The 18925-nt window shown below is 37.5% G+C and overlaps 1 protein-coding gene across 1 annotated transcript in view; it reads right to left on the bottom strand.

Annotated features, from left to right (window-relative positions):
• Window positions 1–18925, bottom strand: part of whrna (whirlin a) — a 124732-nt gene that overhangs the window by 46803 nt on the left and 59004 nt on the right. The window contains exon 3 of the mRNA XM_062434855.1: window positions 17660–17785. Within this exon, the coding sequence (XP_062290839.1) occupies window positions 17660–17785 (126 nt within the window). The remainder of the gene's footprint in view (window positions 1–17659; window positions 17786–18925) is intronic.

The following is an 18925-nucleotide window of genomic DNA, read 5'->3' as shown; positions in this document are numbered from 1 at the left end:
GGTTAAGGTTAGGGTTTTAGTTAGGCTGTCCAGAATAAATGGAAGTCAATGCAATGTCCTAACAATATCATAACAACTGCATGTTTATCAGAGTTTGCTTCCTCCCTTTCATTTACATGTACAGTATATGAGGGATGTTTGCAATAAACTGTTAGGCCAGTCGCTAAAGTTGTAGTTTTTCTTTTAGACTACACTGTAAAAAAGTCTTCTTTAAATATTCCTTTCGAACATGATAGAAAAATACTTTGCTTTGAATAATAATTTGTGTCTTATGTGTTATTTCCACCAAAGTGTTCACCTCCTAGGAAATTCTTAAAATGACACCTATTCTTTCTCCCTCTTTGAAATGTATTATAATAAAATGTCTCCTATTTCACTGTAAAGTCCATTTTCAGTATATGTGTACAGGAAGCTCAGGACTAGTTTACACATCACATTAGTGTAAGCTGGGACAAATCATGCAGGTACATCCCTTGACGTGATATTTAACATGAGCACTAAGAAGCTTTGTCTTCAGCAGGTGAATATGAAAATGAATGTGTGTAGTGGAGATTTTAAAAAGCATGCCACCTTGTAGTTATCAAATCAACTTGTTTAAAGTATCTTCTAGAACCAGTTTAATAACACTCTTGCTACACTGGAAGATTTTTTTCCCCACATGCTTAAAGAAAATAAGGTTTGTAGGGTGAAGTTATAAAAAGAGATGATTTCATGAACTAATTTTTCCACAGTGTAGTCTAATATGACGAAGACAGTTAAAAAAAATATGCTGAACTCTTTTAATCCCAAACCATTCTGCCCACAGCCCACATTAGCACTAGGAGCTGTATTTGAAATTATATGTGACATGTGCCATCTGCAGTTATTTGGACAACGCCGCTGAGTCAAACCCAGATCCCCCCACTCAAATTTGAGAGAGAGAGAAAAATACAGAGAATAAATTGTGTTTGAACATAAATCTAGAGAGGAACGCTGCATTGTTTACTTTGCATCCAAGACGTATTGTTTTCTAGAGAGTGACAAACGCAGCGTGGGCCGGCTGTCTTCATTCTCTGCCTCTCATTCTTCAGCTCGCCTGACATTTCCTTCACTCTGCTCCCGTCTCTTGGCAGAACAGCAGAGAGATTAGATATCGACTCGTATGCATCCGTCCAACTCCTTATTGTATATTTTTGTCTACAGGCAGAACTTGTAATAGTTTTTAGATGAACTGTAATTTCCTCCGAAATGAAAAGGGACGGACACACGGTTTGTGCCAAAGTACAGACAACACATTTATCTTCACTTTGAGACCTTCACTAGAACTGATTAAACTTTAATTAGACCCTTTGGCTCCCTTACCTTTCTTTGTATTTCTCATTATCATCTGTGCAGTTACACCTGATTTCTTGATTTTGGTAATTATACATAGTTTTCTCTTCCCAAGCACACACTGCTCCTCTATCTCTTTCTTCAATCCTTTTTTTCCCCTATTTTCTATTCCTCTTCCTAACCGTCCTCGTCTCTCTGACACTCCCTCCTTCTACTAACCTTTTTCTTTCCTCTAATTATATTTCTCCTCCTTTGTCCTAGCTCTGCCCAGCTCCACTGTGGCCATCAACCATGAGGGATTCTCATCATCACATCAGCCACTCGAGCAAAGCTTCCACTAAAGTTCATGTTTGGTGATCACACCGTTAGTGTCACAAGTCACAGAGCTTCGGTCTATCCTCATACAGCGCAATGCAGCAGTGAGAGAAACCTGATATTGATTTGTTTTCTGGTGCACTGATTCATGGTCATAATGTTCTGACTGTGATGCTTTATTAAAAAGGTCACTGCATTTTTCAAACTGACAAACAAACTCCGAAAAGCAGATCATTGTAATGAAGAGAAGCCTTTCGAAGTCACTGCTTCCAATAACATCTTTCTCTCTTAGTTTTTATGAATTACTCATCGCTCATAAGTAGAAATACATTAATAAAGCCTGCTGTCTGCGTAATCTGTAAACTTTTTAAAGGTATAGGGATAAACAGAGATGTTTCCTTGGTAATCTTGTGTCACACAATCAACCTATGATAGGTTAAGACTTTTATTGCATGTACTTACATACTATAGTTAAATTATTCTATAGTTTTAGATATATTTTGATTATTGTTTGACCAAAAAAAGGAAACAAACGTGCAGAATACAAACTTTCCCCGGCATGACTGCAGATATGAAATTGGTGATTCACGTCTGTTTTGCACCTGCTCAACTGTTATGCACATGTACAAAATGTAAAACATGGGAGAAAAAAAAATCCAAATGTGTGGTAATATTGTCCATCCCAATACACAAATATTCCCCTTAATATAAACTCAAGCTACCTTAAATGTATCCATTAAAACTGATTTTGTAAAAGAAGCAAAATAAGGGCATATGAATCATGAATGTAAGAGCAGCCTGCAGAGGATAAGCACCATTTAGGGTTTCACTTTGGTCCTTTAATGAACCATTTCAGTCTGTTCATTGGTCTATATGTTTAAGTAACCTTAATGTTACTATGAAATATGTTGGAGGCTTTTAAGGTGGAAAATTGAGTTTTGTTCCATAAACCACAGGGATCACTGTTGTTTCAATCTAGTCTGTTAAACCTCTATATTTGTACTCACAGTGAAATAAGATGATCACAATATATATGTTTACATATTGATGAATGTCTTTGGAAGACTCTTCACCACTCCTCCTCTTTCAAAAACACTTGATCTGCCGAGCAGGAAGAACATCTTAATGATGCAACTCTGACAGCAGTGAAGCGCAGTGTAGCGCAGTGTAGCGAGACACGCTGAGTGAAATCTGAGTGTATAAGCCTAACTGACTGATCCTGGATCTTGCCTGAGCATACTAATAACCTGCACATCCAGACTCCATCAAATAATCCCTCCAGCACACTGTAATGTGTCAGCGTGTTTTCACACCTATAGTTTGATTGCTCTGGTCAGAATGAGTAGTTGAGTTGGTGAACTTTTCACACAGAGAAAAAAACCATGTGAGCCAAAAGGCAGCACCATAAGCCAAGTGAGAACGTTCACTTAGTTAGTTAGTTATTGGTCAGATGTGTTTTGGGCCGGAGCAGGAATATAAACAAAGGAAGAAGGTCCTGAATGAGGTCCAAAGGCCAAATACAACATACTAGGTTGTACTAGTCCAGGTCAGACCTCAACCTTCACTGGCTAGCTGTTAGCAACTGTTAAATGCACTCATCTGCGTCCCAGTATGCAAAGCTTACCTTGCTACGTGACCCTTATCGCTCAAACTTGCAGAGTACACCTAGCAATTGGGTTGGACCACATTACCATCACAAAGGAACCGTTTGTTCCAGTTTGTTTGGGATTGGACCGAGACCACCTCCTCTAAGGGGTTTTCTGTACTATTTAGTACTCTGATTTGTTTTTCCCCTTGGTGAGATTCATTTGGGCAGGAAAGAGCACAGTATAAATACTCGGACGTGGACTTAAACAATCACAGCGAGACCCTTTAGTTTAGAGTACACCTTGTATCCACCATGGGATTTATTGGTTCATGTCCTTAAGTATTTTTCTGATCTGATCTACTGGGAGAATAACATTGCTGTTTCAAAAATAAAATCCTTTTGGGATCTGAAAATGCTGTGGCAGAGGAACTTTCCCCCCATTTTAATGATCAGAACTGTTGAAAACATTTCTGTGGATCAGATCATCTGTTAACCATTGATCACTTCAGCAACAAAAAGCTAAACTTTGAGTTTAGGTTAAGTAGGGGTGCCTGCAGGTTTCATCAACTTTGATCTTTAATGTCTTTTTCTTTGACATCAGAATCTAAAGTAAGACTAACATGATTATTAATGGAAAATTAGAAAAATGAAGCCAACTGTCCTTAATAACATGTTAGATAGGGTGCATGACTTTGAACGTCTCATGCAAAACTGTACCAAGGCTTTGAAATTGAATAATATAAATTCAGATATGTATTATGTTATATTTTTTCTATGACTTGCAGATAACCCGCTGCAGTTCTGAATATTTTCTCGCACTGATCATTAGAGACCTGTCAGCTCGGTCTCTCAAAAGTTCCCTGAAATGAGCACATTGCCTCCGTGAAATTCATTTCCTCACAACAACAGATTACAGATAGTAGGCAGGTCTGGAAACAGTGGTGTGACATTAAAACAGGTTTTGGTCTTCAATTCTGACAACTCAAAGGCCAACTCGTTCAAAGAAATTCATGACCGGGAATGAAGTCAGTATTTTAGCTCAATTTTTATTTTGATGATTAGTACCCAAAATCAAATCATTAATGTGAGTTTTAGGAGTTTAGACCTCACCTTATCAGATCACAGGCGAGAGTGCTGATCACCTAATTTCACTCGTAATCCTGCTAAACATTTCGAGAGATTCTCTTCCTGGATCTGTGGCAAAGACAGTCATAACATAATTAAAATTTCTGTTGGTTGTTTTCTTATCACAAAGAATAAAAACAGCCCACAGAACATTTTCCCCTAAGATCATTTCCTTATTCGGTGGAAAAACATCACCGATACGAGCAGAAAAACAAAGACACAGCATCAATGCAAAACACTTCTTAGGGATTTTAAAAAGAACATGCATATTTTAGATCTACTGTTTTAAGAGTCTTTTCTAGTCAGAATAAATTACACATTAGAGATCTGTAAGCTGCTTTCTGTCAGGCCCTGAGGCTGTGATTCACTGTCTCACACTGTCTTTTACCCGTTTACCTGCCAAATGACCTGTTTGTTTCAGGAAGTTTACATCATCTGTATTCTCCTTTTCAAGGCGAGTCTGCTCAAAAAAGGTCTTTTATAATCAGTGAGCTCAGTGCTGCTGAAAGCTAAGTTCAGTCACTCTCGCTGCTCAGTCTCATAAACTATTGTTTGAGAGCTTTTTCAAGGTTGCTCATTATATGAGTGAGTCACAACACGGCGGAGTGATCAATTGTAACCAATCAGTTTGATCTCATTCAGTAAGAAATATGAGCTTTTCTGCAAACATCTGTGAGGTAATTTAGGCTCTGAAATCTATTTTCTGAATCAGCCCCTTGCTCTAAGTGATGGACTTCCACATGAGCGCACGACTTTCTACCAAAGCTAATACGACAAGAGATTCTTCTGACAGGTTGGAAGTGAACCAATCACAGTAAAACAGTTGGAATTTGATGACAGCTGTTTTACGTTACAGACGGGAGACGTTACTATCAGATCTGATAAACCACCATTCTGAATTTCGAGTATTGAAGGCTCATCAATTTATAACAAAGTATGAAGTAAATTAGCAAAATTCAAACACAACAATAACTAAATAAACTACACTTACCGAGCACTTTATTAGGTATACTTGTGCATTCCAAAACACAACATACAATATACAACTACAAAGCTTATACATTTTCAGTTTTTGTTGATATAGTCAGAAAGGTGATAATTCTACTTTATGCTTATTATTAGGGTTGTAGCTGGTGGTGGTGGTGTACTGGAGAGCATTACATTGAAAAGGTGATCTGATATATTGTCCACGCCATTAGGGGGCAAAATACCAGGAATTAGAAATGCATGGAAGAGCTGTTGTGTTGGATTACAGACTGCGCAAGTGTACCTAATAAAGTGTTCGTTAAGTGTATAATCAAGCTGTTATCACTTAAAGACTGAAGTGACATGAGAAGAGAACTGTAAATTAATTTGCATTGAATAAAAACAGTTTAAGATTGTTTTAATCTATCCTGTTCTATCCCTAGTTTTTTGTTTTTTATGTGAGTCTGTATGGGTTTATTTGTTCAATTAATTAATTAATTGTGTGTATTATTTCTATATACGGAATTTAGTAACTACATAAGGCTTTTTTCAAAGAAAACATTTTGACACAGTTGAGAAAAGACAGGTGTATAATATAAGATGAATGATGTCTGAATTCCATTTAGCTGCCCTACTTGTAGTTTCTTGCATGTCACTGTCATGAAATACTGAAACACTTAGAACGGGGTCATTGTTAATGTCATTTGTAACACCAATCTTGTGCTTTTCCTACTGTGAGAAATTAAAATGTCTGCTGAAAGGCATTTTTCATGTGTGCATCGCAGGAGTGTTCAATTTGATGTGAAACGTTTGCCTTAATAGCCTTTCTTTATCATTAAATACTTGCTGCTAGGTTTTCACAGCCTTCTTTTCTCCACATGAAATGTTCTGTCCTTCTCGCATTTGCATTGTGTGGTGATCAAAAACTTGTTTTAATATTCATCATTCCTCAACCTGAATTCACTGGATTAAAAAAAATCAAATAAATGTCTCCTCCAAGATAAAAAAAAATAGTAAAAATATGCACTGTGAAAAAAATCCAAAAAACTGCCACAAAGAAGAAGAATGAAAAGCAGAGAGCATTTGTTCCGTCTGCGTTGTTGCATATTACAGAGTGAGATGTGTGTGTATATCACTGTTCAGCTGGCAAACATAACCATCACATCACTTTTACAGTCACTTGCACAGGAAATGAGCAGTTTGCATTTATAAACGGCACATTCTCAAAAATCCACAGAGTATTTTCCATTTGTCCTCCCTGCCATTTGTATGACAGAGCAGTTGCTGTGACTTTATAGCCTGCGCCAACTGATACGATACAATCACCAGAATTTGGCTCAGTGGTGCGACTGATAATGTCGAGAGAGCTCTGCAGGAGCCACATCACAGAGAAACAGATGGGCTGTATTCCTGTTCGCTCCTTTAGCCTGAGCATATACTCAGAGCAGGAATGTTTTTCAATGTGTGTGCTGAAGAATGAATACAGAAGGACAAAAAAACGGTATAAAAATTTAAACAATGTTCAGATACAACTAATTTGCATTGGGTAATATGTTTTATTAGTTTCAAAGTGTTTGTTTTATTCAATATGTCTGCAAAATCCTCTCTCTGCATTTGCTTTTTTTCTGCTTCTGGCATCTCACAGTGCCATTACATACCCATTACAGGTGCCAAATCCTCTTCCCTATGACTTCTCACTGATTAGAAGATAGTCACCCTTCTTGAACTGAAACAAAACTTTGCCAATGAATCTGAATCTGAATCCAGGCAGCAATTATAGTTCAAAATAACGAGTAGAATATAAAGATATCTTAGAAGAGATATTGAAAGAAGACAGAAGACAGGAAGCTGACTCTTCAAGTCTGTATCCATTTTAACCATTTGTTTTAAATGTCAAACTCTGTGTTATGATAGTAGGACAATACTTTTCGATAAGCCAGCAAGCAATAAGCATATTAAGCCTTCATCACCAAGCATACAGTGTGAACAGTGTGCTTTTATCCAAGTTAAATGTATTATTTGTTATTTGATGGGTAGGCAGCCATTCTTTTTGGGGGTTTTTTACCCTAACTTCTCCGTATTGAAAAGCCCATTCATACATAAAAGTATTTGATTTGTTACATATACAATAAAATTCAGTCTCTGCCTTTAATCCATCCTCAGTATAAGGATCTGTGGGCAGCCACTGTGCAGCGCCCCAACCAACTCCAGTCCTATGTCAGTGCCTTAGTCACTTGGTTAAAATGATTAATTATTCCTTCTTCCTCACTAAAAAGTCTAAAATATATCAAAATGAAAATATTATTTCAATAGTCAGGTTTCCACATCCCACTTGTGCAATTTGGACCACAAGAGGCTTTCCAACCCATTTGTGATGTCAACAATTATGCTGGTATGTATTAATGTCTTAAATTCAAAAAGATTTAACATGAGCACAGAGAAACTTTCCTCCTTTCAGCAGATCAATGCGAAAACAACTTTCTCATGTCAAACTCTCCACATCGTTTACATCGCTCTACACAGAGAAGCCCAAACATCTAAGTAAAGTAACAATAAGCAAGTAGTGGAGGTGGACTTTAAATTGTGTTAATATCTTTTCTCAAAGTTTTGGCTTTTTTATTTGAGATGTTTATATAGAACTTTTGTCTCCTCTTTCTGGCATTGAGAGTAATTACAAAAACGCAGTTGACAGATGCGTACATCACAGATTCTTCTGTTGTCTACTCCACTGCTACTGTTGCAGCTGTAAAACGGTGGATAAATAGTTTTGAGTGTCACACAACCCCCGTGTAAAATGACTCATTTCACTGTCAGAATTTGATCCATTCAGTCTGATGACATGTGGTAAGTCTACACGAGCCGCATGATTAAGCTATTTCATCCCCTTTCAATTTAGCAGAGAGCTCATCGGAAGTTAGCCACTTGGCCAGTGGATGTATTGCACATTAAAAACTCTATATGTATATTATATATCTGTATATTGTGAAATACATGGAGCTTTACCTGGCGCTGATAGGCGTATGTATGTATTGTGTTAACTCATTTGGCAAGGCCTTGAACGTAACAGACAATCATTGAAAATGTAAATGTTCCGCATTGCAGGTTTAAAAACTTGAAATATAATTACATAAAATTATACAAAGGCAAGAAGAACAAAGCTAAATTTGTAATGAAAAGCCGTTATACAGCAAGAGAAAGAAGCAAAGATTAAAAAAGAAAAGAATAAAGCAGAGGGTGGGCAACCACTGGCATGGTTTTTATGTGAAGAGCAGCAGTTGTTATTTACTCCTCAATGGTCCCTGGTGGTTTGGGAAAATGAGGAAGCCCAGGTGCCTGTCAACAGGCTAGACTTTGATCAATGAGCCTCTGGGTAGCAATCACATTTTTCTGTTGTCTGTGTGATCTGAAGTTGGTGCATTTGTATTTGAATCTCATGTTTATTAAAGCAGGAAACAAGAAACTGTCTTCTCTTTTCTTTTTTGCAGCACACCAGGGTTTTTCTATTGGTTCGGGCACAGTGTCATATATTTATAATAAGTGGAAATAAATGGCTTGCTTTGCCTTTAAAGTGTTCTCCAGCTGTGCAGCCTGAAATAGTCTAATGTGGAGCCCATCTCCATTTCACACAGCAGACACATAGAAGCAGATCTTCTACTGTATGCGTACCTGCAGCCGGTGTGTACTACTGAAGCACAGGGCCTAGGTGTTTCCTATAGGTACAGTGGGGATTGTTTTTATGCTATGAATATTAATTCATCAATTGTTTATTTTACAAGGACGGCTACAAACACAAGGACATCGCAAGTAAATGCCTGTAGTGCTGTAAATTATTTGTAGCTAATGACAGCTAGTTGATAATGCCTGTCCTTGGAGCGGGCGGGACAAACACTAGGCATTGGTGCTCGGCAGGATGTGTCGCTCTCTTAACCATGAATTATTTTAGCATTTCTTATTCTTGACCAACCTGCCAGGTTACTGCCATGTAGTTACGACAGTGTGTGAAAAGTGGCTGTTATTATGCTCTTTAGACTGTGACATTTATGCTAAGTATAAATCGCTTTCATCTTACTCTTCTATCTATATATATAATACAGTGTGCAGTATGTGTACTGAATCTAGATGCATGATCAAAAAAATAAAAACATAGGCTGTGAGAGTGCAGTTTGCAATACCTGCATGGTGTCTGCTTGGTTTCATTATTTTTGAATCACTTCATAATAAAGAACCTGTTGTTGTGCTTTTTTAGAAAGTTCTGTCAAGTAAATGTGTGGACCAATCAGACACATTTACCAGTGATAATACAAATGATGAATGTAGCACCTAGTCCATACTTTGAACTTAACAATTTAGAGGTGATCTCAAGAATTGATTTGAGCAGCAAATACTTACTAACTCACAGAATTGGAACTATTAAAAAGGCCATGGGTGCAATCCTGTTGATGATATGTGTTAATAACTGCATAAAGGTTGTTTAATTAGCATCAACCTTTAATTAAACTGAAATTAAACAACATTTGTGGTATAAAGGAGTAAAACGCTACAGGTAACACTGGATCTTTGAATGTCTGCACTGTTTGTATGTTTTACACTGATGCTGCTGTTTGTTGTGTTGGATTTTAATAGTTCTGTCCATGTCTGTTAAATCCTGTTTTGATGTCCTCTTCAAGAGCTGCAGCAGCACCGAGTCGTAACAAGTTCCCCTAAGGGCCAATTAATCTTGTACAACAAATCCTGTTCAAATATTTTTTTTCCACACCAGTATAATTCTGTTGACATATTTTCTACTAATTTACTATACAAACTATTTATGAAAGTTATCCCTTTTTCAGGTACACTTTTTCAGAGAATTATATCATTATACTTTTGCTCTATGCTTCATCATTATTTTGCAATCACACCAAATTAACAACAAAGAGATGCTCAAAGTGTTCCTGTATTTCTTACTAATAATTAACACTTGCTAGTAGCAGCTTCCATGTTGGAAACACAGTTAGATAACGCAGCACAGGTTATGTAATACTAACTATGATAACATTCAAGCTGTCTTGTTCGTGCTTATATCATTCAGTAAGGCTCATCTTTTTCAGGTTGTCGCGCATTCTCAGTGATGGGATTTCTATAAAACGTACATGTAGTTCACTTGCTCAACATGCTAAACCATTTATTGTTCTGCAGGTTCGTGACACTACACCTGTTTAGTTATCTGAGGACACGAGATCAGAAATCATTTCAAAATCAAACTCTTCACTTCATATATTATCAGTTTACCACTGCCTGAAACATGGTTTGGTTTTAAGCGATATAGTTATGTAACAATTGTTCAAACTAAATATTGCATCAATTCCACATTAGAGGCATTAGAGATTTTTTTCAATCTGTTGATAAGAAATACAGTTGTAAAAATAAAGTAAGAGGTGAGCAAAGTGTACATGAAGGATAAAATTGCTTCATTTTGATAGATAATTGGGATATGATGATGGGAAATTAGTTGTTCAACATCATGTTCACTGTCATTCATCTGTGATTTTAGATTGGATTACTAGTTTGATAGGAGCTCAGAAACGCAGCTCTAGTAAATGTTCACATCCAATGATTCCTAGATTCACCAGAAATGATCTGGGGGAGGCATCAGACTCTCAGTGCAATTTTTCTAAAAGTGCTCTTTTAAAGATTACATTTATGAAATTTCTGTTTAAGCAGACTCCTCACAGTGAAAAGAAGCAGAATTAGGAAATGTAACAAAGCAACATAAGGATCCAGGTCAATTTCAAACCTATTATAACAGAACCACCAAGACGTTTCCATTGTTTTATCTATTCCTGTGAAGTGGAGGTGAGGTGAATCTATGTGAACTTCCCCCTGACCATTTCAGTGGTATAACATGCTCGCTGTATATGAAGTAGAATATAAGAAGAATATATAGCTCTCTTCAACATCAAAGGCTGGTCAGCATCATACATGATCAAAAATGATCTTTGGTTTGAAATATTTTCATTAGTTTAGAGACATATATTACATCTGTAAATAGTGCTAATCCATATATGCCTTGAATTAATTTTCCAAACCAGCTGTAACATCAAATACTTAATATCAGGATTTTTGGAGTAGGAATATTGTGGAGTTGTGTATTATAGTTAATGAATTTAAGCATAATGTGGTCAAAATACTTTGGAGGGAAAAAAGGGACCTGAAATCAAACCCTCAGGTGCTCCGAGTGTTATGTTGTTTGAGTGTTGGGTTCCTTTAAGAGATTTCAGTTTTATTTCAGTAACCTGACTACTCTGCCAAAGATTCAGACAATCCGTGGAGATGTTGGGATCTTCAGGTCAAACCAAGGACTTTTTACTTTGTCACGAACTAAAACAGCAATGAAATTTATTAAGTTGCAGTAATGCTTCTTCATTGTCTCGTTGGCTGCAGCAAGATCCTTTTAGCTATTTATTGTGGTTAAGCAAAATCACACACACAACACACACACACACCTGCACCTTGTTGCTTGCCAAGTACCTTTTTTATCCTGATTTGCTTTGTGCTCTTTCAGCAGGATTGTGTTATCATCAGAGAGGATGGAAAATCACCTCTGTGCAAATTGAAAGTATTTGGCCTTAATCCATGTTCGTGTTCAGGGCTTTCAGTTAAACACAGTCTCTCTGTGTGTGTACACTGCTTATGCATGTATTTACATTTGAGTAAAAAGGAAACAATGAGAAAGTGAGGCTGAATACATTTATTCTAACTTGCTGAAGTAGAGGAAAATCTCTTCAATTAAGAATTTACCGAACGCTTGATGAACCTACAACAACGTGAAAAAGAAGCAGTTAAGTACTTGTTCCAGACTTTTAATAGTGTCCGGTTGCCTCTCCTGTTACTTTCATTTGTGTCATTGTGTTGACGTCAACATAGGCATGACCTTTTTCCCTTTGCCTGAATTAAATTAAACCAATCCAGGCAGATGTCAACAAAAGGGCACTGGGCAGGGTTGACCTTTCTCCCCATTTTGAGTGCGGTGAGTGGGAAGAGGTTCAATTTGGGGGATATAAGTGATTAGTCAAAGTCTGTCCTGTCTCCCTAACAACGCAAATACACACAGTCTGAGGAGGTGGCAGGCGAGCAAAGCGGTGACACAACATTTTCTCTGAACATTGAAGCAGTGGCATCTTAGTGGTGTGATGATTATTATTAGTCTGGGAGCCAAATAAGCCATCCATCATAATCATCCAAGCTATATGAAAACCAACATATAGACATAGAGTGTGAAGACAGGGTGCTGCAGGGTGAGGAAATGTCTTCTCCAGCTGAGCACTGACAATCGGAGACATCGTTTGCCTGTACGAGTCTCTGCCCTGAGGATGTTTCCAACACTATTTAGGGTTGCACACTGGTGCCATCTGAGGTATCTCTAAAAGAGCACATAAGTTCAGACTCAACTGCTTGGCTGTTTTTGTGATAAGAGTAAAGTTATCTCATGAATAAGAAAAAATGATTTATATTGAAGGTTAATAATTATCACACTTACTTATTCTCAGGTTATTATAACGTCAAAGTCCTGGTTCGCCTTTGATCCTGTTTTTGATGCCAAATACTGTCATGGATTCACTCAATAATCTTTTTATATTAAAAAAAAAATAAACAGTGAGGGCTCTTTCTTCATTCCTTTAACTCCTCGAGGCTTTTTACCCAGTCACAATTCCAAAAGATTGCTCAGCCAAGTTTCTTATGTAATGAAGGGTTGATCAAAGGGTGTCCATAACATCAATTTACGCAGCTATCATCACTACCACATTCAAACTCCACAGGCTGTAACATCACCAAATTGCAATAAATCTAAGCTAAGTGGAGGTGATGCAGCTACGAAACACCTGGTGGCATAAGTACATAACTGTTGCATGTCTAAATATTAAAGGCCACACTCAATATACTTGATTATGGTCAAAGACAATTGTTAAAGCAGTTCTCATTCACATAGAATTAGAGAACTGCTAGTAATACCTGTACACTAACCATTCCTCCTGTTCATGAAGCTCAGTTAGAAAGGTTCAGGAGGTGTTGTATGCTCATATCCTTACATATGTCTCAAACTTTCAAAAAAAAACACACCAAGAAGAATATTTGAATCCGGTCAAAAAAGGACTAATTGATTATTCGACAAAACATTTCAGAGCTTTCTCAGAGTTATCCCTTTTCATGGTACCCATTTTGTTTCAACAAGATTAAGCCCATCCATCAGCTTGATGAGATGAAGCACTGTACCTTATTTGCAAGCACCTGCTTTTAGAATAAGTCTCATTGAAGCTTAAGACGATCAAACACAATGGACCACTGTGCTGCAAGAGGCTCATCATCCAAATGTTAACAGTGTTTCCATTTAGACCAAATATGAAAACACTGACAACAAGGCATGCATAAATCCACATTAACATTACATTAAATCTGCACACATTATCTGACTATCTAGTTTTGATTTGATTCTACAGCTGAATAAACAGCGTTGTTTCAGTCGCCCATATTCTTCACTGACTATTTCAGTAACAAGGCAAACTGACAGCTTAATTTCAGGACTGAAGCTTCATTGCATCATTACATCTCGCCATTTTACATTGAATTGCAAAATAATATGCAGATCTGGCATCTCCAACTACTTCTTCTTGCATGCAATAATTTATCATTTGCAGATACTGTAGAATATAAATTAACAAAGCACAAAAATTCACCATGCCAACATCAACTGAGAAGGCTTAAGTGCGAATCAATAGTTTGACTGGAGTTGCCAACAATAGCCTCACAGAGGTTTTTGCTAAATACAGTTGCTTAGTTTCACATCCACTAAATATGAAGTGCTGTGTACTTTCTACATATCCTGAAGAACACTGTTTACAAGACACATTGTTTAATAATCTGCCTTGGGGCAAAAACAATGCAAGGAACACCAGTGAAACACCTTTGCTGCTGATGTCAACAGGGAGGGTTATTTAGAATAATTAGCTCCTTGGAGAGGTGATATACTCTACAGGTATGCTGCTGATCCATATTAATGGCCAGTTTAGCTAAATGTTAAATATCACAACATGGTATTTGACATGACATTACTGAGTATAATTATTTAGCTCTCACCTATTTTCTGCCCACCTGAGTGATTGTGTGCACACTGATAGCAAATAGTGTCTCTGCCTAAATGTGAAAGGTTGTCAATGGCTGCAATCTCTCACTCTCTTTCTCAACCTACCCCTCGTTCCGTTGAGACCGTGCTGACACGTGCTCTCTCTCTTTGGTGCATCTCACCAAATCAACAAAAGCCTCGCTGAAACGCATCGCACCAGGCAGGAAACTGTGCTCTATTTAAATCTTTGCTTCTGACACTGAACACTGGCCTGTGTGGATATACCTTCTTGTGCTCCCTCCTGTGCTTTCTTTCCGCCCTTTTTAATAAGACGCCTTTCTAGTTGCTAACAACCACTCCACATCAAGATGCTGCGCTCAGTGTATGCGCCTGTGTGGGCCCTCTAATGGGTACCTGTGTAATTGGCTGGCTGACGGGCTGATAACTAACAGGCGTGAGACGAGGACGTAGGGGAGACATCTGTCCTCGCTCTCCATCTGTTGCCATGTCACCATGACAGACACACATCTGTGAGCGAAGCAGCCAAAGCTGTGCTCTGGAAGGATGGATGCTTCACTTTATTTTGATTGAAAATGAAAAGATCAGTGCGTTCCCATCTAATATATACATCTATCTACATTTATCCTTCACCTGCACTTTGAATCAAGTCTGTACAGTATATGAGAGATTCGCTACCATGTATGTTAGTGAAACTCTAAAAATCTAACAAGTGGATATCTCTGAGCTGTTTCACTACAGTATTGTTTTACATAATTTGTATATATTATATATATTGTCAACTACTGTATATTAGAAAACTGACCCTTATATTAAAAATTTCATATGACATAAGTCATTGTAACTGACTTGTCTTATAATGTTTTAAATGTGTTTCTGGATTTTAAGCTGCCAACTCACACCTGGCCAGGGACAACAGATGAAAACTAGCCTTTGGGCTAATTCTAGCATATTTACAGAAATGTTTATTAATATGCACTGTCCCTGACAAATAAACAAATAACATAGAAAATAAAATAAAACAATCTGTATATGAGAAAAATGACCCTTACATTAAAACTTTCATGTCAATCAATGTGTAAAATGCAAAAAATGACTAAATACAATGTATTTGCCTATGAGATATCCAGATAATCCATTACAGCTCTTACAAGAATTCTATTGCTTATGTGTCAACCCACTGTTTTTGCCTGAAAATATCAATAAAATTAACTTGCAAAAAGCAAAGGCAGTACAGTCCAACACCGTATCAAACAAACAGCATATGTTACTTTCTAATTTGTTCACACACCTTAAAGCAATTGTTTTTGACAGCCCATATGGCAACGAAAGGGAGAAACAGCAGTTTGACAAATAATAGCCTCAAGTAGTAGGAAATGTGAGTGCATACATCAAAAAAAGCTGCATATTGGAATTACTTTCCCTCAGCTGTCATGTCACTTTGACAGAATCAGGAAACAGGAAATTTCACTAGCAGTTTGAGATGTGTGTAGACAGAGCAGACAGTCGACGTGAAGAGCAAATCTGATTCAACGAAGACTGAGGGTCATCCCACCGGTTAGACAGATCTAATCATGGACAGATCCAGTGCTAATACATCCTGAACCCTGATGGCTGCTTGGCACTTTTAAAACATTGAACGCTCTGTTTCTGAACCTCTAACTTCCTTATAAGGACAGCAAGTGAAAGGAAACGTTTCCTCATCAAGAAACAGTGCTTCTATAAAATAGAAAAGTATAGTACCTGCAAAGTTTACATATTCTAAAGACATGTGCATGCTAAATCACTTTAAAAGCTCCAATCTAATTGTTAATAACATGCTAGTTAGGCACTGCTAGTTATTTACATTATTCACACATGCAGCTACATTCAGATACATTTCCATCATGCACCTTTTCATACATGCCATGGCAATGCAATAGTAGATGTGGGCGAGGGGGGGGGGTAGGTTGTGTGTGTGTGAGAGAGAGAGCAGATGTGTTACGGCATAGAGTATGAAGTTAGCAGTGTAATGTTAGCAGTATGAGTCTACAGTTGAGGCTATTTGTCAGTGAATAAATGCTCTTACTGTGCAATAAGAGATGTTTCTGGTGGAGCAGCATGTCCACCCGCTGAGTCACGTTAATCAGCTGGAGTGATGAGTGAATTTTAAATCCCTAATTACAAACCACTTTGCTATCTCTTATACATGGATCTCACACCCCGCATGCTCACCAAAACTTTGCTTTTGGGTAATTAACATTGTGGATATGATTTGGATTGTGATATTAAAGATAAGATCATAATTTCAAACAGAAGAACAGTGTGTGTTTTGTTGCACCAAACACACACACACACACACACACACACACACACACACACACACACACACACACACTGACTTTTAAAAGGGATCTGTTGCTTGAATTAGAGGAGGCATTGCTTTTTTTGTGTTTTGTTGCGCATATTGATTACTCAAAGCTCTGTCAGATTGGAGATTTTGAACGATCAGCTTAAGCTTGGCTCAGTGTCTGGCGGAGCTTTGAGTGATCGATATGGCTTTATGAAAGCAATTCTGTTAAAGTTACATGAGAAAACATGTACAAGAGTTACTTAAACCATTTCACATTCAAAAAATAGCACTATTTATTCAGTTGAGTGCATTCATTCACAACGCAGAAACTGAAATGTTACTAGTCCTTGGTGGTACAGATTTCCTAGAATATCGATTCATATTCATATCGATTCATCATTCATGACCCCATGGATGAAATGTTCCTGAACATTTCAGGGTAGACTGCATGTGTGAAAGGGGCTAGTAGACTATATGTTAATGGTGGATGTTACCCTGTGGTTGTTGGAAAATTATAAAGTGGAAACCAAGGGGTTTGGGGTGGTAGATCAGAAGTGTTTGGTTGTTTTTTAAGTAACCTGTAGGGGATTCCTCTGTGGTTTCTTAGGTGTTTGATGCAGTTGCTTACAATGCTTCTGTTTGTTCTATGTAAGCCTTGATAGGTTGATAAGGTATTAATATTATAGTGGTTGGTGTATGCAGTGATAAAAGTGAAAAAAACACGATTCATGCTAATATAAGAATAGTGGGCCAAGTACGGAAGAGAGAAAGAGTGTGTATTCGTTCCCCTGTGAGCTCCCCAACAAAGAACAAATCATGCCAATAACTAAATCCTTATCTCTCCTTATCCATCTTAAAAGTGAGAGTGTGTGGGAGACAGTGCATGAAAGACAGACTGAAGTGATACCTTGAGTCCCCCGCACTCTGCTGCTGATCCCTGGTCCACTCCGGTGATGTAAATACCCAATGCATATTCAGCTCCCCCCCGGATCATTAGACCCAGAGACCGGCCATCATCCAGAACCAAGTTGACCTATTAAAGACAGACAGAGGAAGAGATAAAGAAGGTAGATCGTAGAAGCAGGGGTTAAAGATTTGAAACGACGTGGGATAAAGACACTTCTTAAATATCAACACTTCAAATGACATTTTGCCGTCTCAATTGTGTTGCCTGACGTGCTGCCAGATCTGCCTGTGGTGTCGGCACTGTTCACAATTGAAAGGGGATATGAGACACACAATGCATAGAGGAAATGACAGCCCTGCTCTGAGCTGGTATTTGCAGGCTCAAATAAAGAGTTTAAGGAGCTATTTCAATGTGGTGACTCAGAGTCAGTAATGACAAGGCAGAAAATGTTTTGATTGGAGGAATGAATGTTGGAATTGGTCAATCAGTTTATTTACAAGACTCCACTGTGTCACTCCCCCTGATAAGCAGTGCAGACAATATCTGATGTTTTTGCTGTCAGAAGTCAAATAATCCGCCAACTGGAAATATTGGAGAGCTACAAGATACCTCTGTTATTAACATACTGCTGCAGATAGTCATTAATACCAACAGGAAATAGTTCACTGTACTAAAAATGACTAATGTACTTCCTGCATTTGTAATAATATAGCAGATAATGTAATGCAGTAATGTATTTAGTAGGTCACTTCTGACCTGGAAACAAGGGAAATTAGAGGAAAATGAGTTTACTGGTTTCAAATTCAATCTCATCAAACAATAGTCTCAAATGACGTTATACTACATTATGTGGACACAGGTGGACACAATGCCAGATTATTTTATTTGTTTAAAAGCAGAACAATTTTTTAACATTGTCACATACAGCATGTGCAGTATGTCAATAAAAAAGTGGCATTTAAAAGTTTTGATTAGAAATAAGCATAAATCTGTTAATCGTCTGTAAAGAGCAAGACAACAATGTCTGAATCAAACAAAAAGTCATCTTCAGTTTTTGCATTTACCAAGTTACTGTTCATACTTAAGTGAATGTGTATATTATAGCTGAAATCATCATATAATTTCAAGTTATTTACCTGCATCTTGAACTGAAATAATTTCTGAAGATGCCACTGATTACAGACTATACAAATGTATCATCTCTAACAGATGGTTTCAACTCAGGACATACATTGTAGTTACTACTCTTATTTGTGGTTTCAGCTA

The sequence above is a fragment of the Scomber scombrus genome, chromosome 15 (assembly GCF_963691925.1).
Source record: "Scomber scombrus chromosome 15, fScoSco1.1, whole genome shotgun sequence".
NCBI lineage: Eukaryota > Metazoa > Chordata > Actinopteri > Scombriformes > Scombridae > Scomber > Scomber scombrus.
The sequence above is the reverse complement of the archived record's forward strand: the minus strand, read 5'-3'. Positions and strand labels throughout refer to the sequence as shown.